Source organism: Mastigoproctus giganteus, chromosome 8 (assembly GCF_048544385.1).
Source record: "Mastigoproctus giganteus isolate SK-2022 chromosome 8, ASM4854438v1, whole genome shotgun sequence".
NCBI classification, from domain to species: Eukaryota; Metazoa; Arthropoda; class Arachnida; order Uropygi; family Thelyphonidae; genus Mastigoproctus; species Mastigoproctus giganteus.
Window position 1 is genome coordinate 142,125,388 of NC_143582.1, and position 27,610 is coordinate 142,152,997.

The 27,610-nt window shown below is 37.9% G+C and overlaps 1 protein-coding gene across 1 annotated transcript in view; it reads right to left on the bottom strand.

Annotated features, from left to right (window-relative positions):
• Positions 1 to 27,610, bottom strand: part of LOC150081865 (thioredoxin-related transmembrane protein 1-like) — a 117,176-nt gene that overhangs the window by 19,467 nt on the left and 70,099 nt on the right. The window contains exons 6-7 of the mRNA XM_090379773.1: positions 17,452 to 17,553; positions 5,688 to 5,798 (exon numbers count right to left, since the gene is read on the bottom strand). Of these exons, the coding sequence (XP_090235899.1) occupies positions 5,688 to 5,798; positions 17,452 to 17,553 (213 nt within the window). The remainder of the gene's footprint in view (positions 1 to 5,687; positions 5,799 to 17,451; positions 17,554 to 27,610) is intronic.

Genomic DNA, 27,610 nt, shown 5'->3' on the forward strand with positions numbered 1-27,610 from the left:
CGAGAAGGTCCCACTCCGAAATGACACCTCTCGATGAATTGAGTGTTCTGTGTGGTGTCACTGTTATAGGGATTCCTCCAATTGATGTTGTTCGGAGGAGATGTTCAGATTGCCTGTCATTTTTAGTTTCAATTAAAAGGTCTCCAGAACGGAGCCTCTTAACTGATTTGGGAGAACCTGCTAACCCATCTAACCCTTTCTGTATGAAGAAGGGTGACATTTTTCCAATCGGTTTTTCAGTGGTGGAATGCATGATTAGAAATCTTGGGACCGGCCCTGATGATGGTGTTTCAGTTCGCTGTCTCTTTGTTGCAATAGTATTATCTGCCTCTCCGTCTATGTTTTCAGATAGGGACCGGGTTGGGGCCCCTGAAGAAGTAAGTTTATCAGGATTCATGAGTTTTTTTAAGTGGTTCAGTGCCCGGGCTCCCCACCCACCACGGAGCCCAAAGGGACGCCCACTACCCGGCATGCAATAAATGCGCTCGGGAGTGGGACGCCAGGGCTACCCAGACACCATACCCGCACCGCCGCCAGCCTGAATCCTGTCCCTCGGACCATGAGGGTAGGGGCATGGCTTTGACACGGTTGACCCTCGCAGGCGAACCTACTAGCCGATTGATCCTAGCCGGGCCTTCCAGGACCACCCGTCTTGTCGAAGCAGGGGCCAAAGTGGTGTATTGGAGCTGGGCCCCTCAACCACCAGGATCCCCCTTTCCGAATTTCCACGGGTCGCAGCGCACGGCAAACACGCCGGATTCCATTGATGTAAGCCCGGAACCTAGGCTGTGGGCGTTGGATCCCAGTGATGCTAGTCTGGAAGCCCAGCAGCGTCACTGGGAGGTCCCCTCACCACGTACAGGTGCCCACGTCGAGGGGGGTTATCGATGTACACTGCTCTCTGTTGACTAATGTTATTAGTGGAGTTCCACAGGGTTGGGTGCTGAGTCCATTGTTGTTTTCTGTTTTTATTAATGGTGTTGCTGAGGGTATATATCAGACAATGTCTAAGCTTTAGATGATACAAAGGTTGGCAGGATGGTTAATGAACAGTAATGAAGGTATGCTGCTGCAACAAGATGTAGAAATATTAGACAGCAGTGAATGGCATGAAGTTAGCAATTGAAGTTTAACATTGACAATGAAGGGTACTGCACTGGGGTAACAACAATCCCAGAATAACATATCAACTGTATGGTACACTTAGGGTAGTGTAAAATTAAAAGGACTAGGGGTAATTGTACAGTCTGATATGAAGTTATCTGAGCAGTGCAGAGAGGCTGCCAGGGCGGCTCATGGGATCTTGTCAATGGCACACAGGAATTTTGACAACAGGTATAAGGAGGCGATTATCCCAATGTATAAGGCAGTGGTCGGACATCTTCAGTACTGCATATAAGTCTGGAGGCTTCATTTTAGAAAGGATGCAGGACTGCTGGAACAGGAACACAAGGGCAATGATTTTGGTGAGAGGAACAAAGCAGTGCTCTTACCACGAAAGGCTCCAGTTCTGCAAACTGCAGCATCTGGAGACTAGGCACCTGTGAGGTAATCTGACTGAGGTGTTTAAGGCTTTGGGAAGCTTGAGCAGACTCAATGCTGATGGGATTTGTCCTCTTACTCAGGCTATGCACATGAGGGGGGGCATAAATTTAAACTGAGTAAGGAAAGATTGATGTAGAATAGATATGCAGAATTTTGACTTCAGCTGACAGGTAATTCATTGCTGGAACACATTTCTATCTGTTCTATGGAAGTGGATAGTCTCAATAAATTCAAGGAAGAACTAGACAAACTATTGGAAGGGATGGATAGGTGAAATGGGATTTTTTTTTTAAATTTTGCTTTCAGCCAATGGATGGTTTATTGCTGGAACACTTCCATCTGTTCTCATGGAAACAGGTAGTCTGAATACATTCAAGGAAGAACTAGATAAACTATTGGAGTGGAGGGATAAGAGAAATGCGAATTTATTTATTTATTTTTTCGTTGTTGTTGATGCTGAAACTTGTTTCTTGCATCATTTGCCACTATTAATACTAATACTGAAGCTGAAGTGTTTAAGGCTTTAAATGGATTGAAAAAAACTTATGAGGGTATTCTTACATTTTTTCAGATATCAAACACACACGGGACATAAACTTATAAAGTATGACTGAATGATAACCCCAGGGGCTCACATCTGGTGAGTATGGGCTTGGCACACCCAGGATCCTGATCTGGATATCATCATTATTCTTTTTCTTGGCGATTCCCTTCTACTTCTCTCTCTCTCTCTCTCTCTCTCTCTCTCTCTCTCTCTCTCTCTCTCTCTCTCTCTCTCTCTCTCTCTCTCTCTCTCTGGGTAATACAGAAATTTTTTTTTTTGGCTGGTGCAGCATAAATCTCACGCTTCCTTGCACCACATGGCTAAAAATAATAATAATAATATGAAAATTTGCTTTAAGCCGAAGGGGAATTGATTGTTGAAACAAACTACCATCTGGGGTTAGTTTTAATAAATTGAAGTATGTATTATTAGGTAATAGACAGATGAAATAGGCTATGTTTCTCATGAAGATTTACAGATTCTCTGTAGGCTTTCTGAAGCACAGATTAAGCATTCCTTTAACTTTTCTTCAATACAGTGAGTTCAATATTATACATTGTGATCCAGGGATAGAATTTTTTTTTCTTCCATTCTCATGAGAAGATCCCTCTCTCCTCCAAATGTATTTGAACCTAATGTAGGAGTTTGATGTGATTTTGTGCTTAGGTGGTATTCATTTCTGCACTAAATAATTGTTAACTGCAGCAACCAAATGGTGGGGTGCCTCACTAGATGAACTGCCAAGGATGCAATGGGTGTTGCAATTCACTGGTGTTCACATATGTTATTGCACATTTGACACTGTCTCTGTGAAGATCAGCTTTGTCTTGCCATTTAGAAATGAAAACAGCAAATTTAGAAAGTAAAATTAGCCAAAGTTCCTTGAGTTGTTTTTTAATGTGCAGTAATGAATATTTAGAGATAATTTCTGTCAAACATACTCACTTCGTGCCTTGCTCTGTCAGATGAACTGACATTGATATGGTGGGCAGAACAACTGCCCAGTCACAATTAAACATGATTTCTTTTCATTTGCTATTCAGAAAGTACATTACTATGAAACTTATGTACTATTCATAAAGTACATAAGTTTCGTGTTATGAATTAGTTGGAATGCAGGGATTATGTGGTTATTCATCTTATGTGAACTATAATGAGCAAACTAATTACCACATGTAAAGATTAAGCTGCTTTATCATTACAGTTTAATTGAACACACCTCATTGTTTCTCATAGTCTGGCTTACAAATACAATAAACCATCATCTACAACAACTGGGCAAGAACATCCATATTGGTTTTCCATAAACATAACCATTTCTAACATTTCAGGTTTCATTCATCTATCTGTAGGACAATCATACATCACCTTCAAGGTCTCCTTATATCAAATATCAGGCCTGAGCAGGGGAAACTTCACGTAGAGGAAACTTTCCTCAACCAGAATCTTAAAACTAAAAAATGCGGGTGAGGTATCAACAATGTACTTTTCATTTAGAATGATGGCAAATACAACTAACTTTTACCAAATAAGAGTTCCCACCAAAGAATCAATGTCAATGTGGAACTGCACATTGAAGTTCCAGCTTGACCAAAATACCAAATGGATTAAACAGGACAGTATATAGTAAGCCCACAAGATGTATCCTGAACTTAGGTCTTCTTACCATAACTCAACCAAGCTAGAAACATGAGATTGTACAAGAGGTAGTCAAGAGGTTCTGAGAACATGTATATGAAATGTATTAATAATTATTAGAATAGGTTAATTTAATAGTTTGTAAAGGGTTCTCATAATCAATCTTGGCTGGCCTGACCTCATTTGTGACTTGACTGAAGATTAGTTATTATCTACCATAGATTATGAAGATTACTATCTACCATAGGCTTCTGTATCACTTGATAATTTATATGCATCCCATCATACATTTTTCTTCTCTGTCTTATGTCACATTAGTTCATCTGACATCCATTTAGTTAGAACATCTGCATTTAGGTCTGCTCGTACTCAAGAAATCTCAGAATTTCTATCAATGGTAGAACTAGACTATGTTTATGCCTAATTAAATAGAACACTAGCTGTACAGTGCTGGTGCTTGGGGAATATTCAGACCCACAATTCAAAAACTGGCCTGCACACATAAGCTTCATATAATTTGAAAACTCAAATGTGTCCTACTGAAATATCTAATGTATCTAAGGAACAGTATTATCTAATTCCAGTAAATTGTCTAAAAATATAAAGAGAGAATTGGCAGTTAATCAACTTCTCCATTACTTTAGGAAGAGCAGAAGTGCAATGAAATGATAAGTGGATGGGAGGGATTTGTTACCCTTTTTAGAAACTGGTTGGCTATGAGCAAATTTCCAAGCAGAAGGAAAAACATCAGTGGAATAAGAAAGTGTGAAAAGGCAACAAAGAACATGAAGTAACTCAGAAGCAGAAGTCTTGAGAACACATGTAGAAATACCATAAGGACCTGGAGCTTTCTTAGCATCAAAATTATTCAGAATCCTTCTGACAGAAGAACACAGGAAGCATTGAATGGAGTGTACTGGGAATGGTAGGAAGCAGTTTACCAAGATCAAAAATACATGAGTTAGCAGAAAAGTAAGATGCTAGTAAGTCAGCTTTATTTTTGGCTGAAGTGGCAATAGAACCATCTGGTTTTGACAGAAGTCAGAACAGAGACTGTAAAATTCTCAACTAACATTTGGACAGGAAGCAAGTTTTATACTCTTAGCCTGTTCAAAATATAATTTGAACTGATGCTGCTGTCAAAGCTTGACATCAGCACCAGTCCAAACTTCAATTTAAAAAAAAAAGTAATTTCTTTTTAATTGAAGTGAAATTTGTTTTAGTTTATCAACTACATCTGGCAGTGAAACCCATATAGATGAAAATGTGCAGAATTATATAGTATCAAAGTTATCATTAGAAACTAAATTTTCAAATATTATTAAACAAGGCAGAATTATAACGATGAAGAATACATAATTATGAACTTGAAGCCTTCGTTTTTTTTAGTAGTATGTATATTTTTTCAATAGTATACAAATAACATAATTTTTTTTCAGCTATTATTTTTGATATGCACTGTGCAAAAGATTCACAACTATTGCTCTGTATATTCAAAATTATAAGAAAAACATTTTATTCCATATCTACAATATAAATTAATTTAGTGAATGCTTCAGAATGCTAAAGGATTTTCTAGTGATAGTTCCAAAAGAGGAGTCACAAATTCTGACTGCAAGTTAATTAGTTTAGGCATGTGAAGTATTTGGTGGTAGTTTACAATTAATGCAGTAAATGCCACACTGTGCTTTTCACACATCACACAAGATGAACCAGTCTCCAATCAGATGAAAACATATTTGTAGCACACTGCAAAATTTCAAGGATTAAAGTGAAACGGTCCACTTCCTAATAAAGATCCAAAGGGTATTGAATATAAGTGGTAGCAGGTAGACGCTGGTAAAGCAATAGATTCCCTCTTTAGGGACAGGATGAAAATTCACTTAAATGAACTTAAGTATAATACACTGCTTTTCATACATAATTAAATTGTCATTTAAGCAAATTATGAATTACTTACAGTTTCAAGCTCTTCTGTTTTAGTAACATTACTCTCATCATCTTTTTTTGATGGATAAAGAACAGGAATAGGCTTGGCAGGAAATACAAAATCAATCACACAGACAATGATCTAGGAGGTGAAAAAAAAAGGGCTAATTATTTATGAGTATGTGTATGAAGTACACGAGTAACACACACACACACACCTATATATATATACACTGAGTCAGGTTTCATTAGCAACAGCTAACTAATATCTCTCAGGACCAGCTTTTGCCCATAATACAGACAATACATATCTTGGCACGGACTCCACAAGGAGTTGCAGGGTGTCCTGTGGTACTGTTATCCATGCATTATGTAACTTACTGCCCACACATTGACAGGTGGATGGTCATAGCATTAAGTGTCCTTTCCAGTAGATCCCAAACAAAGAGGGCACTCTGGTCACAGAAGAGAACAGTCGGTAGATTTTTTTGTTGCTGTAAAGGGATAAGTATTTTTGATAGTTTTGCCATATTCATCATTAATTAACATACTACATTATGTTTTACAAAGATATTAAATAGGTTTACTAGTTGTTGTTATTTGGTTTTTAGGAGCATTAGCAACTAAGGCCATATTGCTCCGGGGATATGCGGTGGTCATTCCCTGACCTTTTCGCATCCTCCGTATTTGGTGGTCACGGGCTCGAACCCCGGTCTAATCAAGAAGCGTGTGCTGCGCACTGCTGCTCCTGCCCACCTGGCTACGGAGGCGGCAGGTTTACTAGTGTTTTTAGTTTATTTTTGGAAATTACGACTCCCGGTGTTGACACCAATATTGTTGAACTAGCTGCCATATTGTAATTGATAAGAAATAGCGTAACGTATATATATCTCAAACTGATAGCGTAAGGTATAATGTAAAACAAGATAAAGTAATACGAAGCACTGTATTAGGAATCTGTTAGCTTAGTATAGTATTATCAATTAATCAAAAATATTTATTAATCTTATTAAATTTCATTGTTAATTAAACTGTATTTAAACGGAAATCATGACCCAGACTAGAGTTGCGAAAGAAAGATCACAGACTAGCGAGAGTACCATGACTTGGGGGAGAATCTTAAATGCATCACAGTCTCAAAAAATGTGTGAAATGTGAAACGTTTGCTGAACTTTCTAACACAGGACATGATCTAGCCAAGAAGGATGTCTTTGTATATTGTTGTTGTTATGTGGTTTTTAGGAGCATTAGCAACTAAGGCCATATTGCTCCGGGGATAGGCGGTGGTCATTCCCTGACCTTTCTGCATCCTCCGTATTTGGTGGTCATGGGCTCGAACCCCAGTCTAATCAAGAAGCATGTGCTACGCACTGCGGCGCCTCCGTAGCCAGGTGGGAAGGAGCAGCAGTGAGTACCACATGCTTCTTGATTAGACCGGGGTTTGAGCCCGTCACCACCAAATACGGAGGATGCGGAAAGGTCAGGGAATGACCACCACATATTCCAGAGCAATATGGCCTTAGTTGCTAATGCACCTAAAAACCAAAACAACAACAACAGCTGCGCAATGCTCCTGCCCACCTGGCTACGGAGGTGCCGTCTTTGTGTGCGCTAAACGCCTAGATTGTGAAGAAATTAGGCACCAACTCAGCGTTCTGATGGGCGTCTATGAGAGCCGGAGGTGTAGAGTAAATGCCCTCGAAGAAATTAATGAAGGGCCCATTAAGCTCTCAGCTGCCCAACTCAACGACAGAGCTCACTGCTGTGCATCAAGCGCCACAGAGGCAATCTCCAAAGTAGAATGCTCTGGTCCTACAGGAACTAGTTATTGTTCGTGACTCTATTGTCAGGGAGATTGGATATATACTATGCAAGGATAGGTGGAACAAAACCAAGCTATGTCTGCCAGGGACAAAAGTTGATGACGTTGTAGAGCAGATATCATATTTCAAGGGCACAAAAAAAAAAAAAAAAATTTTCTGTTTATACTCCGGGACGACCAAACGGTCAGAGGAGTTTTACAAGATACACAGAATACAAGAAACAGCACCGTATTCAGTAGTCACGGGCTTGAACCCCGGTCACTCAAGGCACGTGTACTTATGCACCCGCGCGCCTGACCACTAGGCTACGGCGGCCTTCAAGGTGATCTTGTTGACCATGTTGGAACTAATGACATTAAGAGTAAGAGATCTGCAGATTTACTGAACAAGTACACGTCAATGTTGAAAAAAAGTCACGAGTTAGGGTTGAATGTAAAAGTGTCTGCAATTCTGCCCAGACACTATAGGAGGGAGTATATGACAAGAGCCTTGTTGATCAATTCTGCCCTGGAGCGACTGCGCAAGGCTCAAGTGGTAGAATTTTTTTCAGCCTGATCTGTACTTATTGACAGGAGAGAGTGCTTCTACAGGGATGGGGTACATTTAAATAGAAAAGGTACAAGAATATTTGTTGATGCTATCGAGGCAGTGTTAGGTGGGTCGGAAAACTGCTAGCTTGGGGGGATCATTCATCATCAGCCATTTTCAATCCATTGCAGGATGAAGGCCTCTCCAGCAACTTTCCAGTTCCTTCTGTTTTGAGCACTGGCCATCCATTTACTACCCACAAACTCATGAATTTCATCTATCCATCTCCACCTTTGTCTTCCAGGTTTTCTTCTAGCCCCTCTTGGATACCATTCTGTTATTTTCTTAGTCCATCTGTCATCATGTCTTCGAGCTATGTGTCCTGCCCAAGACCATTTTAGTTCTTTAGTTTTGATAAGAATGTCCTTTACCTGAGTTTGCTGCCTAATCCATGTGTTTCTCTTCTTATCTAACAGTTTGATTCCCAATATAATTCGTTCCATTCTTCGCTGTGTAGTTCTCAGCTTCTCTTCCATTCTTTTGGTGAGTGCCCAAGTTTCACTTCCATAAGTCATGGTGGGGAGTATACATTGGTTCATTATTTTACGTTTCAGACAAACTGGGATATTGCTCTTCAGTATGTGACTATATTTCCTGAATGCTATCCATCCAAAATTTATTCTTCTCTTCTGGAGGGATTACACAGACTAAAAGGTTAACAGTGGCCGCAGGCAGAGGCAAAAGTGATTCTTGCACTGCTTCTATTAGAATGAGCAGCAGCATGGAAAGAAAGGCAATGGAGATTTCCAGGACTGCTGGGAATCATAGTGGAACAAATAAATACATGGGCTGTTTTAGGGTAACTAAGAGTAGAAACAGGTGCATGTCACCAATGCTAGGAGTATAGTTAATAAATTTGATGAGCTTGAAGTGCTAATCAAGACATCAAAAGGCAGATATCGTTGGGATATCAGAGGCGTGGTGTCACACAGATATAAGCAATGCAGAATTGGAATTTGGGGAATACAATGTGTATAGAAAGGATAGACAGGACAGGATCGGAGAAGGGGTTATGCTGTTAGTTAAGAAACACATAAAAATCTAAGGAAGTTCATCCAACTGATGTTGGTGGACAATGCAATGTTGAATCTGTTTGGTGTGACATAAGCACTGGGGAATGAAAAAAGAGAGTTTGTGTGTGTTTTAGGCCTAATGAATCTGATGAGTATAATGAGAAATTGTGCAGAGAAATAGTGGGCCAGTAAATCAGAATGTCTTATAATGGAGGATTTTAACCTTCCAGATATTGACTGGAATTTGTGGGTGGGTCACGCATACTAGCAAGACTTTTTTGGATTTATTGGATGACTGTTTTCTACAGCAGCATTTCGAGAGGCAAACAGGGAGTAATACTCTTGATCTGATTATCAGCAGTGATTATTGATGCATTAAGAAATTGCAGATAAACAAACCACTGGGTGAGAGTGATCACAATGTACTGATATGGGAATTACTTAAAGATGCAACTACCATCAATGGTAAAGGGAAGGGCTTTTGCTTTCGTAAAGGTGGCTACAGGGGTCTCAGACAGTTTTTAAATTATGTACAGTGGGATCAACGGATGGTGTTCCCAACGTTCAATTCTAAATGGAAAGTCTTCAGGGACTTAATCTTGGAGGCTACTAGGCTTTTCATTCGAAAAATACTGTTCAAGGTTCACACCTAAATGGATATCAGATGAATTAACAAGGCTTGTGGCAGAGAACAAAATTGTATGGGATGCATATAAATTATCGGGTGACACAGAAGCTTATGGCAGATATAAGCTTCTCTGTAATAGAGTCACAAAGGAGGTTAGACAGGTGAAGGCAGATTACGAGAAATCTTTGGCAAAGAATGCAAAGAAAAACAGCAAAGCGTACTTTACTTATGTAAACTTTAGAAGAAAAGGGATGAATCAGATTGGACCACTTAAGATTGATAGGTTGACTATTGATGACAAATGTATCATGCTTGGGTAGCCAATAAAATAAATGAGTATTTCGCATCTACATTCACACGAGGAGTTATTCATTGAGGGGAATTCCAGACGGTTATCAAACTCTAACAAGGAGCTAAGTGATTTTGTAATAAATGAGAGCAAAGTGGAGAAGAAATTGTTGAAGTTAAACATAAGGAAGGCACCTGGGGTGGACAGGTTCTATCCAGTTATATTAAAGGACACAGCAAAGGAAGTAAGCAAACCCATAGTCATAATTATGAGAGCTTCCCTGGACTCGGGAATTCCCCTTGACCACAGGTGATACGTGTGCAAATGTATCCCCAATTCACAAAGGGAGTTCAAAAGGTGACACAAGTAACTATAGACCTGTTAGTTTAACTTGTGTTCCAGGGAAAATAATGGAGTCACTGGTTAAAGCAGCATTGCAGGATCATCTAGAAAAGACTGCAATAATAGTTAAAACACAGTATGGGTTTATTAAAGGGAGGTCTTGTCTGACCAATTGATTGGATACTATGATGTGGTCACAAAAATGAACTGAATTTCAAAAATAATTTTGGTTTCATATACTTGGATTTAAGGAAAGCTTTTGATACTGTTGCACATGGAAGACTGTTGTATAAATTGGAGAGGCATGGAATTAAGGGTAAGTTGCTACAATGGATAAAGGGATGGTTGAGTGGGAGACGACAGAGTCATAATCAATGGACACTGCTCTTCGTGGACAAATGTTATTAGTGGAGTTCCCCGGGGTTCGGTGCTGGGCCCATTGTTATTTTATGTATTCATCAATGATAATGATGAAGGTATATCAGGATTAATGTCCAAGTTTGCAGATGATACAAAGGTTGGCAGGGTTGTTAACGACAGTATGCTACTCCAACTAGATCTAGATAAGTTGGGCAAATGGGCTGAGAAGTGGTAACTGAAGTTTAACATTCGCAAATGCAAGGTACTGCATATGGTTGTCACAGACATTCTCTCAGATATGCCAGACAAGCTGTTCTTGCTACCTGGGAGTCTAAAACGCTGATGGAACTGATATTCGGGTGACACTCAAGTCACGTGGACCCAATTTCGGTGAAGTCCGGACGGTCTATGACAGCCAAATCCTCTGCTTGCACCTTCACGATAGTGGGACTGTTAGTAATCCTGGGTATAACCTTCATGCACAAGTACATGGTGGGTGACCACCCAGGTGTGAACCAACGTAAGCAGAGGTCGAGGTGTGGCGCCCACACCACATGGAGGAACGCCGCCCCTCTATGTTACCAGGCAGTACTAGGTGGTAGATGACTCTCATCAACCGGTGAAATACCACCACTTTACTTATTGGAGGCTTGAAGTGGTGGAACCCATGTTTAGTCTCTAGAGCTAAGTTCCGGCCAACCCTTCCCTATCTCTTCCATCATGCAGTATGATTGATGATTTTTGAGGTTATGATGAATGTCGTGGCGAGATCCAATATTCCTTACATTTCGAGGGTACAGCTATAAAACAGTGTTCGCAGGCTGGCCGCTAGATAGTACACCGGACCAAACCTATTGGTAACTCTCTAGGAGGCTTCCGGATCAGCTAGTGTATAATCTTGCTACCTCTACTCTGCCAGATAGTGACTGGAGGGAGTCCGAGTAGTGTGTATGCGGGGAGCATTGTCGAGGCCACGTTATGTCAAGGATCTGGGTATATTCTTACCCCATGTATGCCATATCCAAAAATTTCATTACTTCATACAGCATGTCCCACCCACTTTTTCTTACTATTGAATACACCATGAATTATCAAAATAATAGAGCAAGCTTATCTGCGAAAAGATCTAAACCTCCCAAGGACTTCCTAATTCATTTCACAAATATACGTGGTCTCAATTCCAATCTCAACAATGTCCATTTCCACTTGCAGTCTTCCAAACCCCATGTACTTTTTCTGACTGAATCTCAGTTATCAGTTGATTCAACTACTGCTCATCTCAGATGTCCAAATTATTTGCTGTATGATTCCTTTCGCCTCAAAGGTGGTACTTGTGCATATGTCCGTTCTGATATTCCCTGTCAGAGACTTGGCAATTTGGAATCTCCTCTCTTTGATCTTCTCTGGCTTAAAATCTCTCTACCTCATTGTGTAAAATTCATCTGTTGTCTCTACCGTTCTCCCAACTCCACTAATCACTTGGAGCCCTTTGACTTCCTCTCTTTGCAACTTGACTTTCTCCAGTCCAACTTTCCTAACAGTGAGGTAATTTTCCTTGGTGATTTTAACGTTCACAACTCCAGCTGGCTTCCGTTTTCTAGTCACACCGACCCAGCAGGTCGAGATGCTGAGGCTTTTGCAATTCCTAATGACCTAGCACAGATTGTTCATTTACCTACAAGAATACCAGACAATCCTAATCATACAGCCAATACGCTTGATCTTTTTCTCACAAACAACCCTTCTAAGTACAAGGTTGAAGTGAGAGGTCCTTTAGGCACTTCAGATCACAACTTGGTGATTGTCTCTTCTCCAATGGAACCTTTATCTCATGGCTATTCCCAACCTCGTATTGTTTGGAATTACAAGAATGCAAAATGGGATGACCTGCGAGACTTCTTTTCCTTGGTCTGATTACTGTTTCAAAACTTCTGATGTCAACGTTTGCTCAGATCGTGTCAGTGAAATTATTCTTGCAGGAATGGAATCCTTTTATCCCACACTCCACTTTAAAATCTCGTCCTTTATCTAAACCTTGGTTTTCCAATAAATGTGCTAAGGTTGTCCAAGAGAAGAACGTTGTATATCGTAATTGGCTTGTTTCTAATTCTTCAGTTTCATTTTCTGCCTACACCAAAGCTTGCAACAATTGTAAAGCAGTTATTAATCAGTCCAAACTAGAGTTTGAACAGGCTAAGAGTAGAAAACTTGCTTCTTGCCCTAATGGTAGCCGAGCATTCTGGTCTCTTGCCAAAGCTATTGGCCGCAACTTTTGCCCATCTCTGCTCCCACCTCTGTCCAAACCAGATGGTTCTGTTCTCACTTCAGCCAAGGATCAAGCTCACCTGCTAGCATCCCATTTTTCTTCCAGCTCATGTATTAATGACCTTGGTAAAACACCTCCCACCATTCCTAACATGCTCCATTCAATGCCTCCTGTGGTCTTCCGTCAAAAGGATATCAGAAGGATTTTGATGAATCTTGATGCTACGAAAGCTCCAGGTCCTGATGGTATTTCTCCACTTGTTCTCAAAACCTGTGCTCCTGAACTTACTCCTATTCTTTGCCGCCTTTTTTCACTTTCTTATTCCAAAGGTGTTTTTCCTTCTGCTTGGAAATTTGCTCATATCCAGCCAGTTCCTAAAAAGGGTGACAAATCCCTCCCATCCAATTACCGTTCCATTGCAATTACTTCTACTCTTTCTAAAGTAATGGAGAAATCAATTAACCGCCAACTTTTAAACTACCTAGAAAACTTCCATCTGATCAACGATCGCCAGTACGGATTCCGTCAGTGTCGATCCACTGGTGATATTCTGGCTTATGTTACCCATTTATGGACTAATTCAATGGAAAGGTTCGGTGAAACACAAGTAGTTGCTCTTGACATCTCAAAGGCTTTTGATCGTGTTTGGCATAAAGGTCTTCTAAACAAGCTTCCATCTTATGGTTTGCCAACCGTTTTTAGTAATTGGTTATCCAGTTTTCTCTCTGATCGCTCACTGAGGGTGATGGTAGATGGCTCTCTGTCTTCTAACTTCTCCACTAATGCTGGTGTCCCCCAAGGTTCAGTTCTTTCCCCCACTCTTTTCCTCTTGTATATCAATGACCTTCTTCCATTGACTGGAAATCCTATCCATAGTTTTGCCGATGATAGCACATTGCATTCAACTTTCCATTTTGAGAAACCTTGTCCAGCTCAATCAGCTTCAAGTTCTCGAACATCTGCTGCCAATTCCTTAAATGCCGATCTTCAGGTAATTCTCCAGTGGGGCAAAGACAACTTAGTTGATTTCAACCCTTCTAAAACTCAATCTTGTCTTATATCTCGCAAAAAGGATTCTTCTGCTCCTATGCTTATCTTTAGTGACACTCCGATTTCTAGGCAAAATGATATATCTCTTTTGGGGATTACCCTGACTTCTAATCTCTCTTGGCACAAGCACATTACAAATATTGCTTCCTCTGCATCTAAAAAACTTGGTTTTCTCTTTCGCTCTCGGCGTTACTTTTCTTCCAAACAGCTGCTCACTCTGTATAAATCGCAAATCCGCCCTGCCATGGAATATTGTTCCCACATCTGGGGTGGTGCCCCCAAAACCTCTCTCAGGCTTCTTGATTCCATTCAGAAGAGGGCAGTTAGGTTAATTAATGATTCATCTCTAACAGAGTCTCTCCACTCGCTTTCTCATAGATGCACTGTTTCTGCTGCATGCCTCTTCTACAGATACTTCCATGGGCACTGTTCTTCTGAATTGGCTTCTATAATTCCCGCTCTCTCTTTCAAAACAGTCCGAACACGTGCTGCCAACATCCATTTACTGTCCAACTTCAAACCCACAGAACCAACTTTTCATCTTCCTCATTTATTCATTCAACTGCCGTTTTCTGGAACAACCTTCCTTCATACGTATTTCCTGAAAACTACAATCTACAGAAGTTCAAGTCCAATATCAACAAATATCTTCTTTCGTCTTCTCAACCTCCAACCCAAGCACGGTACTAAGTACTATAGGTTCTAATACCTCTCGTGTTTGGGGTTCTCATAAAAAAAAAAAAAAAAAAAAAAGTATGGGTAGCAATAACCCAAGAGAAATGTACCAACAGTATGGTGCTACACTCAGGGAAGTGGAAAGTGAAAAAGACTTGGGGGTAATTGTGCAGTCAAATATGAAGTTCGCTGAGCAGTGTAGACAGGCTGCAGGGCAGGTCATGGAGTCTTGTCAATGATATATAGGAATTTTGCTAGCAGAGACAGAGAGGTGATTATCCTATTGTACAAGGCAATGGTCAGGTCCCACCTAGAGTACTGTGTACAGATCTGTAGGCCTCATTTTAGGAAGGATGTAGATTTGCTAAAACAAGTACAAAGAAGGGCAACAAGATTGGTGAGGGGAACAAAGGGGTGCTCTTACCAAGAACGGCTTAAGTTCTGCAAGTTTCAGCACCTGGAGAGAGTAGGCACCTGCGAGGTGGTCTGATTAAGGTGTATAAGGCCTTGAATGGGTTGAGCAAGCTGAATGCTGATGGGATTCTTCCTCTTGCTCAGATTAAGAACCTGAGGGGGCATAGATTCAAATTTAGGAAAGACAGTTGTAGAATAAATGTGCGGAAATTTGCCTTTAGCCAGTGGGTGGTTGATCGGAGGAACAGACTTCCATCTTTTGTTGTGGAAGTTGATTGCCTAAATACACTTAAGGCTGAGCTGGATAGGCATTGGAATGAATGGAGGGTGAAATCGGAGCTTTTCTTTTTTTGGCTGATGCTGCATAAGCTTGCTTTCTTACATCGTATGCCTCTACCAATGCTAATATGCTCAACAAGGATGAGATCAAGTGAGCTGGGTGCCACGGGAGGACAGAGAATTCACTGTCATGTTCCTGAAACCACTTAGCAACCAGCCAGGCCTTGTTAATAGATACTAGTTGTCTGGTATGCTGTCATCATGAAGGGATGTACACTGAAAAGATAGAATTCATAGGATACCTGGTTCCTGGGGAATGCAATACTATCACCCCTCTTGCTAGTGGGCGAACCCACTGCTTGGCAGATATATAGGTACACTGCACTCATGTAGATGGTAATTCAATGTCAGTATGGATAAACATTGTGAGTTAACCAACTTTGAAAGAGGGATGATAGCAGGTGCCCAACGCATGGGTCACTCTATTGTGGAGATAGTACAGAAATTGCAACATCCCCATTCGACAGTATCAAGAGCATATTGGGAATACGTCATTTCCATGTCTCATCATGGACAGCACTTTGGGCAGAGAAAGGTGGTAGATGAACATGGCTGTCAATCTGTCTCACATTGTTTCAGCCAACCAGAGAGCGCAGTGGCACAAATCACTACTGACTTCAACAGGGAAGGTGCCAGAAACATCTCCACCAAAACCATCATTAGTCACAATAGGTTATGCAAGCCACTGACCCACCAAAGTCCACTGCTAACACCATGACAGGGGTCTCTATGCCTCAACTGGGCAAAAGAATATATCAGCACTGGACCTTCGATGACTGGAAATGCGTCTCCTGGTCCGATGAGTCCCGTTCCAGTTATTTGAAGAGGGCCGGGAGGGTATGTATCTGGCAGAAACCAAACAAAGATATGTACCTGTCATCTCAACACAGAACTGTTCAGGCAGGTGGATGGTCAGTAATGACCTGGGGGCATGCTCAACTGGCACACGTTGGCACCTATGGTATATGTCCAGACATCTCTGAAAGGTCCAGGTTACGTGTCCATCCTTGCAGACCACCTGCATACCTTCATGATCATTGTGCACCCACAGTGAAATGGACTCTGTGGGGAGGTACAGGACAATGTGTCTCCCCACTGAGCCAGTTTTTAACTATTTACATGAAACTTCGGATAATTGGGGCAGCAGCTTAATCTTGCCAAAATGCACTAGTCCCGATGTGTCCCAAATAACCGGAATGGACTGTATATATAAAGCGGCTTAACTGCAAGAGGATCTTTCTAGGACAAATGACATGTATAATCGAGAAGAGCCGAGACTCGAGAAATGACGACGATGACATTACGGAGATATGTAAGAAAGTGCTGGCCTTTCGCTTTCTGCTTTATACATATATATATATATATATATATATATTGCAAATGTAATGTATGAAAATAAATATTTTTCTAAAATATATATATATATATATATATATATATTTATTTATAATGTGTGTGTAAGACTGTTAGTATTGATTATTAAAGTTAGTAATTCAGACCGGGAAATCCCAGGATAAAGAAAATTTCCCAGGATAAATCCCGCAGCAAAAATCAACCGCGATCCCGGGATATTGAAATCCTGGGAAACAATCCCTAGACATCAGTCTTTCTTGAATGCTACTCATATACAATGTCTTTATAAATGTTTGTAATTTTATTTGTAACAAATATTTCCCTATACTTGAATTAGTTAATGATTCACAATTATCTGAAATCGTGAATTCAGATGCCTACAAAATTTTTGTAGGCATCTGAAGATAAAATTCATCCCTTAAGTTATATTAGTCACACAGATACAAAATGTGTTGTAAGTTTCATGCACACAAGATCATAAAAGCATACTGTATATAGCACTGTGCTAAAAGAAGAAACTCTAATAGAGTCTTGTATACTATCTATCAATAAAAATGTAATACAGGATTTATTTTTCCTTACTTTCACCACATATTAATTTTTTTAATCTTAAAATGAAAACTTTATATAATTTGAGCCAGGGATAGTTACTTACTAGTCCAAGGACTGCCCCTATTATCACAGTGGCAAGGCCAAATAAAAGGTATGAGGCCCAATATGGTAATCCATATTCTTCAACTAATTTATTATGAATGGTCTGCAGAGGAAAAAATATGATAAATTATGTTTCATAGATATTTCATAGAATAAATCAGCTTAGTGAATCATAATTTTTTTTTTCTAACAAATGGACTGAATATAAAGAACACTAACAACATTAACTGATATTAGGAACAAAAAAATAAAAAAAATGATGGCTTAACATTCTATATATCAAATAATATACATTTCATCTAGAGAAAACGTGGTTGGTCACAGATAAAAGTGCATTTAAAAGAATTTTATTAGGCATTTTTTTTTTTTTTTTACATGAGCAGTTAAGAGAACAGTGTAGCATTTTCAAAATGCATATTAATATATTCTGGCATTCACTTTAAAATGTAGATATTAATATCACATGGACAACACAATAAAATAGAAATGTGATCTGATTGAGGTGTGTAAGGCCTCGAATGGGTTGAGTACGCTGAATTCTGATGGGATCCTTACACTTGTTCAGATTACGAACCTAAGGGGGCATAAATTCAAATTAAGAAAGGACAGATATAGAATAGATGTGCGGAAATTTGCCTTTAGCCAGCGGGTGGTTAATTGCTGGAACAAACTTCCATCTGTTGTTGTGGAAGTTGATAGGTTGAATAAATTTAAGGAGGAACTGGACAGGCATTTGGAGGGAATGGTGTGATTTTTTTTTTTTTTTTTGGCTGATGCTGCATAAGCTCATACACTTGCTTTCTTGCATCACATGCCACTACTACTACTACAACATTTGTGTAATATAAACATTTCTATTTTATTGCGTTTAAAACAGCAATAAACCAGTATGACAGTTTTCAGTTTCATTAAAAATTTCTTTCATTACCAACTTAAATAATTTATGATTTAATTAAAAAATGAAAATTTAAGCTATTGGTAAAGTACAGTTCTGCATAAAGTAATTTTTCCAACAAATATGCTTCTTATATTAAGAATTATGAATAGTCCCTGGCCTTTGACCACAACGGGGCAATTGCAACTTCATTTACTTCTTTGTTCTTTGTATTATTTTAGTCACAATAAAGATATTCTCTCTCTCTCTCTCTCTAATTAACAAACTAAATTCACATCATAAACCATTTCACAAATAGGTTTCTAGACCATATGCATGTGATACATAATAAATTTTTTTTGAGGAATTTGGGAGTTTGTAAAAACTATGTAAATTTACATTTCTCTTTTTTTTCTATAATAACTTAGTAACCAAATATTAGGGCAGAATTATTGTAGAAAATTGGATGAAAAGTTTGTAAAAAAAAAAGAAAGAAAAAAACAAAATTTTTTAAAAAATTTAAAACATCATTATAAATCATAAAAAGCAAAAACTAGCAAGATTTTTTACATTTATATATTCATTATTTGGTTCAGTTAAAAACAGTCAACAGAAATGCAGATTCATTTACTACAGTTAGCAGAATGGTTGAGACTCATGGGGGGGAAAAAAAAAAATTCAAGGTTTGATGGCTTTCAGACCTTCACAAACGGTAAAATTAATGAAAGGAAAGGAAATTTTATACCATTTATCACGAAGTGTGCCTCGACTGTGAATCCCTTTATTGGTGGATAAAAATTTTTGGAACAGGAAGTGATTACAGAAAAATCCAGGTAAGTTTTACCTTCACATGCAATTAAGAAGTTAAGGCCATTCGTGCATTGTCCACAAAATTTCATGTGATATGTAAGCACAGAATTAAATTTTTAAACTTAAAAGATGTATTTTGAAATAGTTACTTATATATGTTATGATTAAAATATTTACTGAAATGTTATTGAAATAAAATTGAAACCACACCTCAATACAGTTAGTAAGTAAATTTAGTACACAAAGTTAATACTAAACTAGAAATGTTTTGAGTTTCCACTGAATCTTATTACAAGGCATAAAAAAAAGGGTAACAAATTCTAGTAACAGAAATACAGAAGTCATCATTGTACATCGTAGTTATGTTCCTAGAACTGCAATGAACAATGGGACTGATCAACCTACACAGTGACTTGCATGTGATATGTATTGCAATAAATATATGTTCCAAAGAAGAAGAAAAAAAATAATAAAAAAATATATGTGGTAAAAAGCACAGATATTCTTTCAGATAAAATTTATCACTCTTAATAAAGTATAAAACTATTACTAAATAGAAAAACAATTGGTGGCAGCTCAAGCCACTCCTCACTCTGCATACATCTTGCCCTCTCTCCACCATTATTCACGTTCTTGAGTCACCAATTGTTGTTCTTCTTAGTATAAATTTCATATCATAGTAGTACAGGCATATGATGCAAAAAAGCAAACTTATGTAGCATCAGCCGAAAAAAAAAAAAAACAAAAAAAAAACACCACTTCACACATCCATCACCTGTAAAAGTTTGTCCAGTTACTCCTTGAATTTATTTACGCTATCAACTTCCACAATGACAGATGGCAGTTTTTTCTAGCAATCAACAACACGCTGGCTAAAGGCAAATTTCTGCACATCTATTATACAACTTCCTCAATTTGAATTTATGCCGCCTCAGGTTTGTAATCTGAGCAAGAGGAAGAAATCCATCAGAATTGAGCCAGCTCAACCCACAGAAGGCCTGATACACCTCAATCAGACCACCTCACAGATGCCAAAGTCTCCAGACGCTACAATTTGCAGAACTTAAGCCTTTCTTGGTAAGAGGAACCCTTCGTTCTCCTCACCAATCTTGTTGCACTTTTCTATACTTGCTCAAGCAACTCTACATCTTTCCTAAAATGAGACACCCAGACCTGTACATAGTACTCAAGGTGTAGCCTGACTATTGCCTTATACAAAGGGATAATCGCCTCCTTTTTCCTACTAGAAAAATTCCTGTATACCATTGACAATACCCCATGACCTGTTCTGGCAGCCTATCTGCAATGCTCAGAAAACTTCATATTTGACTGCACAATTACTACCAGATCTTTTTCATACTCTACCAACCTAAGTGTAGTACCACACAGTTGGTATGCATCTCTGCGGTTACTTCTACCCATATGCGGTACTTTGCATTTGTCAATGTTAAACTTCAGTTGCCACTTCTCAGCTCATCTGCCCAAATTTTCTAGATCCTGTTACAGTAGCACGCTGTCATTAACAACCCTGCCAACCTTTGTATCATCTACAAAATTGGACTTTAAGCCTGATATACCGTCAGCAATATCATTGAAAAATTAAACAACACTGAACCCTGGGGGACTCCATTAATAACATTTGTCCACAAAGTGCAGCATCCATTGATTACCACTCTGTCTTCTCCCACCCAACCACCCTTTTATCTATTGTAGCAATTTCTCCTTAATACCATACTACTCCAATTTGTACAGTAGTCTTCCATGCCCAACATTATCCAAAGCTTTCCTAAGATCCAAGTATATGATATCAAAATTATTTTTTGCATCCAATTCCTTTGTAACGACATCATAGTATCCAATGAAATTTGTCAAACAAGACTTCCCCTTAAAAAACCCATGCTGTGTCTCAATTATTACAGCAGTCTTGTCTAGACAATCCTGCAATACTTATTTAACCAATGACTCAATTAACTACAAAAAGAAGTTAAACTAACAGGTCTAATTACTCATGTCACCCTTTGATCCACTTTTGTGAATTGAGGATACATTTGCACATCTCCAGTGGTGGGGACTTGCCCTGAGTCCAAGGATGTTCTCATAATTATGACTGAGGGGTTTGCTTACTTCCTTTGCCACCTCCTTTAACTGGATAGATCCCTTCCAGACCAGGTGCCTTTCATATGTTTAACTTCAACAATGTCTCCTGTACTTTTCTGCTCTCAGTTACTACTACAAAATCATTAGGCTCTCTAGCATTAGTAGAGGCACACGAAAGCAAGCTTATGCAGCATCAGCCAAAAAAAACAAAAAGCTCCGATTTCATCCCTCTTTGTTCCAAATACCTGTCCAGCTCAGCCTTAAATTTATTTAGGCTGTCAACTTGCACAACAAAAGATGGAAGTCTGTTCCACCAATCAACTACCCCCTGGCTAAAGGCAAACTTCCACACATCTATCCTACAACTGTCTTTCCTCAATTTTAATTTATGCCCTCTGAGGTGATTATCTGAGCAAAAAAAGGTGGCAGAAGACCCTCATCAACCGGTGAAATACCACCACTTTGCTTATTGGAGGCTTGAAATGGTGAAACCCATGTTTAGTTTCTATAGCAAAGTTTCAGGCAGTCCCCCCCCCCCCCACATACTTCTCCTTCAACCCATGCACGGTACTAAGTACTATAGGGTTTGATACCTTTCGTGCTTGGGGTTTTCATATATATAAAAAAAAAAAAAAAAAAAAAGGAAGAATCTCATCAGCATTGAGCATGCTCAAACCATTCAAGGCTTTATATACCTAAATCAGATCACCTCACAGGTGCCTAGTCTCCAAACACTGTAATCTGAAAAATTTAAGCCTTTCTTCACAAGAACCCTTTGTTCCATTCATTAATCTTGTTGCGCTTCTCTGTACTCGTTCCAACAGCTCTACATTCTTCTTAAAATGAGGCCTCCAGACCTGTATACAGTACTCAAGGTGTGGCCTGACCATCACCTTATACAAAGGGTTAGGAGTTCAATAAGCTTCTGTCCTCCTCTTCCCTACAGAATTCCTCATGTGAATGTAGATGCAAAATGCTCATTCAGTTTCTCAGTTATCTGAGCAGAATCATCAACAGTCAAACTATCATTATCAAGTGGACCAACCTGATTCATCCCCTTCCTTCTAGAGTTTATATAAGTAAAGAAGTCCTTGCTGTTTACCTTAGCATCCTTTCCCAAAGATTTCTCGTAATCTGCCTTCACTTGCCGAACCTCCTTTGTGACTTGATTACAGACTAGCTTATAATTACTACAGGCTTATGTGCAGCTTGATAATTTATATGCATCCCATGCATTTTATTTCTCTGCCACGAGTCTCGTTAGTTCAGCTGAAACCTAATCTCTAAATAAACTAAAATGTCACCCGTATGGCAACCTCCTTTTCCTTAAAAAATGAATTGATTTTCAGTTGTTTGATGTGCTTTTCTTTCTCCTTGTAACAGAAAATTGCAATTTTTAAGGTGATCAAACCATCCATGACTAACATTAAAAGCTTTTTCATTTACACTTTTGTCAAATTCTTGCTTTACATGCATATGAAAATTTAGTTCCTTGTCCATAATTATCCTCATACTAATGGACATATGTTGTTGATTCATATCCTCAATCCATATGACCAAAGATTTTTCATTCTTTCCATAACATCAGTTCTTGTTTTTGTTACTTTGGTAGTATGCACAGAAGTTACATTTTGTGCAGCACATCTAAATACCACTACCCTATATATTTTTTTTGTAGGTAGATCTCACTGAACTTGACAGAATGGATAAATCTTGTGATATGTCAATTTGCTACAAACCTATGAATAGTGTTCAACTTTTGCTCCAGCTGAGTCATATTTGTAGCCTTTTTCTTTTCTAACAGAAAATTATCAGTTGCCGCTGCAGGCCATTTAGATATCATAATTCAGGGTATAGGTTTCACATTTATATATATAAACTTCATTAGACAATTTATATTAATTTCGTTAATGATAATAAGAAGTGTATTAAAACAGCTGTAATAATTTTAACTTTTTAAGTTATTCCTGAAAATATTTAAACTGAAAGTAATATTAAGGTTTCAATGAAATTTATAAGAAATTGAGAAATTATCAATAAACACACAAAGCAAACTAATTTAATAGCAATATGACCCAATTTGAGCTACCACAGATTGTGCTGAGAATGGGACAGACAAATTAACAAAACAATAAACAGCAGGGTGCTAAACATGTACAAGAAGACTATCTGTAACAAGATATTTAAATTAAAGAGGTAAAAAATGGCTGAATCAGAGGAGATGCAACCAGAAAACTAAAATTGTATGATATCAATAATTTTGTCTTTTGATATTACGTAGGCTTTTTAGCCTGGAAGCCTTGCAGCTTACTGAAATATAGCATTCAACACCTTAAATACATTGGTATTATCTTCTTACATTCTTTTTCCAAGTTGATTTGCTATTGAAATCAATTTTTGGACATTTATCTACCCTACTTTTATCCATTGATTATTTGAATTATGACTGCAATCCATACTTCTGTTTTTTATTTGTTGCTGTTTTGTAGCTAGGTCACCTCAGGTCTCAGGAGTGGCATAATTCCATTTGGTTGATTTGCAGTTAGCACACTTTAGGGAAAAACTGCTTATATGGATATTCTTTAAGAAGGTGCCCTAAACAGACACCTTTGGGAGCCTATCAGAGGAAGCACCAGGTGCAAGACACTGAAAGCACTTCACGACTGGTGAGAAGTCTCTGTGCATCTCATTTTTGTAGAAAAAAGGAAGGTGAATTCTGCTTCCATCTCATCCTTGTTGAGGTGCTCCTGAAAGTTTTTATAAAACTGTAATTTATTATTTCTTCTTTATAAGAAGAATAAATACTAAACTTCTTTTGTGACTATCAGATCTACAAAGATTTTTAAACCATAGAACCCAAGGCCCAACCTGAAAATTATCATCAGATTGGGGTTTAGTGGTTTGAAATTTAAGCCCCATGCTACCAACATTTTCCCAAGACATCATCTTTTCTAGTCATCTTGTGTCATGGCTTCAATGATTATTCAAAAATCTCCTTGAGGTTGTCAAGCCTGTCACAGACATTCCCAACCCCCAACCTTTTTTGTGCCAGGGCACACTTGGAAAATTATAATTTTTGTACGGCACACAGAGATAAACTGGAGCAGATTTTGGAGTGTCTATAAGGACTTTGTGAAAAAAAGTATTACATTTGTGTTATAATATATATGTAATTATAATAAGAAAAATAAAATATAAATACTATGGAAGATATTAAATATTTAATACTAAATTCATACAAAACTTTAAAATAAAATCTTTTCAATTTTTTTTAATGAGAAACTTGGAGCTTGCTTCTGTGAACATAACATTTTTATATCAGGTTTTATTATTGAAACGGCTACGTGTAACTTCTGATTCAGACTTTTTAATGATGATCTCTTTAAATTCCCGATAGTCACAATAGACAAGAAACTTTGTTCACATAAATAGCTAGTAGCAAATGAAAGAAGAGTGCCAACTGCTTTTTCTCCAATTGAAGGAAACTCCTTTCTTGCCATTAACCAAAATTCGGATAACTTGATTTCTTTAAATTGTACTTGAAGGGTGTGATCGCTTCTTAAATCTAACAGCTCTTTTTCTTTCATTGATAAATGTAATTCTAGAATTTCTAGGGATAATGCAAGTGGATTTCAAATCCAATCATTTTTTTTTTTTTTTTTTTTTTTTACATCAGGTATTTCAAAATAGTGATGAAATTTTTCCTCAAGCAAACACAAATGTTGCTCTACTAATCCCAATAATTCTTCTTTAGGATTTAAATCATAACATCGATTAAACATCCATTAGTGATCTGTTTTTAACCTCATTTTTCCAAATTTGAATTTTTTATTTGCATCTATAAACTTTGTCCGTACACGTTAATGTTTTCATGTGATCCTTGCAATTCTCGATTTAGCTCATTCAGGTGCTCAAAAATATCAGTTAACTAACCTAGTTTTTGTGGACAATAACTATCCTTCATTAAATCTGCAAAGTAAGAATTATTCACAAAAAATTTTTTTCAACTCTTCTCTTAGTTCAAACTCTTCATAAAACTTTTCCTTTGGACAGCCAACATGCTTCAGTGTGAAACAGCAGAGAGTGGTATTCCGATCCCATTTCACCACACAAAGCTGAAAATAGACGTGACTTTGATGACTTGGATTTTATTAAATTCACCATCTTGATAACATCATCTAATGTGGAATTTAGATCCACAAGCAAACTGTTAGTTAAAGAGGTTCTCTGTGAATTACCTGAATTTCTGGATTTTCATAATGAACTCTTGAGGTTAAACCTTTAAATCTTCCGTCATTGCAGCTGCACCATCAGTACACAAGCTTAAGCAATCTTTCCATGATATCTTATTTGTCTCAAAGTGTTAATTTGCCACTTTGAATATTTCGTCTCCAGTAGTGTCATTTAGCAGTTCTTTGCAGAACAAATAATGAATGTTCTTTCAAGCATTTCTCTTCAATGATTCTAACTAGTGCTATTAATTGAGCACAGTTACTAACATCTGTAGATTCATCAATTTGCAATGAAAATTTTTTAGATTCCATAATTCTCTGAATTAATTTTGTTTTTATGTCTTCTGATATGTCTTCAATACATCTACTAATAGTGTTATTCAAAAGTGGAACTTTTTCAATTTCCTTTGCTTCTTTTGCCCCAAGCATAGTGTTAACAATTTCAATGCAGGCTGGTAAAACAAGCAAAACTGTATAAGGCATTTTGGATTTGTCTATCAACTGGGCGACCTTACAACTAGCCTCTTGCATGAGCTTGATTTGATACTGTTCTAATCGAATTCATAAAAGAACTTTGCTTCCAATTTTGCATTTGAAGACGCTTAAAAAAAATTCAATCTTTTTCTGCACATGATGGATGTTTTGTAGCAAGGTGCCAACATAGGTTACTTGGTACGATTGCTTCATTTGATAACACTTCTAGGAAAATAAGATGCATGGGTCAAGGAAGAGAAGAATTATCAGAGCATACAAATTCATATTTGATATATTTCTCATTATATTGCCTAAATACCGGCATGATCTTTTTTTTCTGGACCATTTTGTTTGTCCCGTGAATCTGATGACTTTTTGGCTCTGTTCAAAAAGTTTTCCTTTCTGGGTAGAAAATAAATATCTACAAATATTAAATTTGGTTAAATATAAAAGTACTTAATGAAGCAATTTAATAAATATATTTTGAATATTTATTTGTTTTTAGATATAAACATTGATTTTTATTTCTAAAAGTAAGCAATAACTTATTATATGTATATCTTTTCAGTAGAAAAATGTGAAAGCTGGTCCAAAATAATTCTAAAAAAACCAACAGGCAAAACAAAAAAAAAACAAATAGCAGCAAAAGTAAGTAAAATCTAATCTTTTTGCATTTAAGCAGCGATATTGAACTCTATTTTTATCATAAATAAGAGAAAAAAACATTATCATATTTATTTAATGTGTTCTGCTGATTTTCTGATTATTTTTAAATTATAGAAATTTTTCTTGCATATGAAATAATTATCAAGTTGAAATCTGCTGCATACCAATGGAAACAGTGAAAGGAGCAAACTTTCTGGTCTATAAAGATATGTTTGTTATTTGGTTTTTAGGAGCATTAGCAACTAAGGCCATATTGCTCCGGGGATATGCGGTGGTCATTCCCTGACCTTTCCGCATCCTCGGTATTTGGTGGTCACAGGCTCGAACACGTCTAATCAAGAAGCGTGTGCTACGCACTACTGCTCCTGCCCACCTGGCTAAGGAGGCACCATAAAGATATAAAAAACAACATTTTGGAATTCAAAAGTACACCACCAAGGGTGTCAAAGACTACTACTCAGGATTTCTAAGAGGTACAAGCTAAAGGTTATAATGATTTATGCACAAACATCAAGTCATGATGATGATGATGATGAAGAGGTTGAAGAAATGTACACAGAAACTGAGAGTCTTCTAGACGAGCAGAAAACCCACTACACTATAATTATGAAGGACTTCAATGCTTATGTTGGAAAGAGACAAAACAGTGCAGAAAGGGGAACTGTAGGAAATTTTGGAATTGGTGAAAGATGTGGAATTTTCAGAATTTCAAAGATTGTCAGTAATGAACATTTTTTCAAGAAAAGGGTGAACAGAAAGTGGACATGGAAGAGCCCAAATGGATTAACTAATGAAATAGACTTCATCTTCACTAACAGAAGATATATCATGAATAATGTTACTGTCCTGAACAAGGTGAATGTTGGAAGTGATCAGAGAATGGTAAGATGCACACTTGATATAGATGTAAGAAAAGACAGGAAAAATCTGACTCGAGTAAATAATACGAAGATCTTTGAGATAACAGAAGAGGAGAAAAAACAGTATGTACTGGAACTTAAGAACAT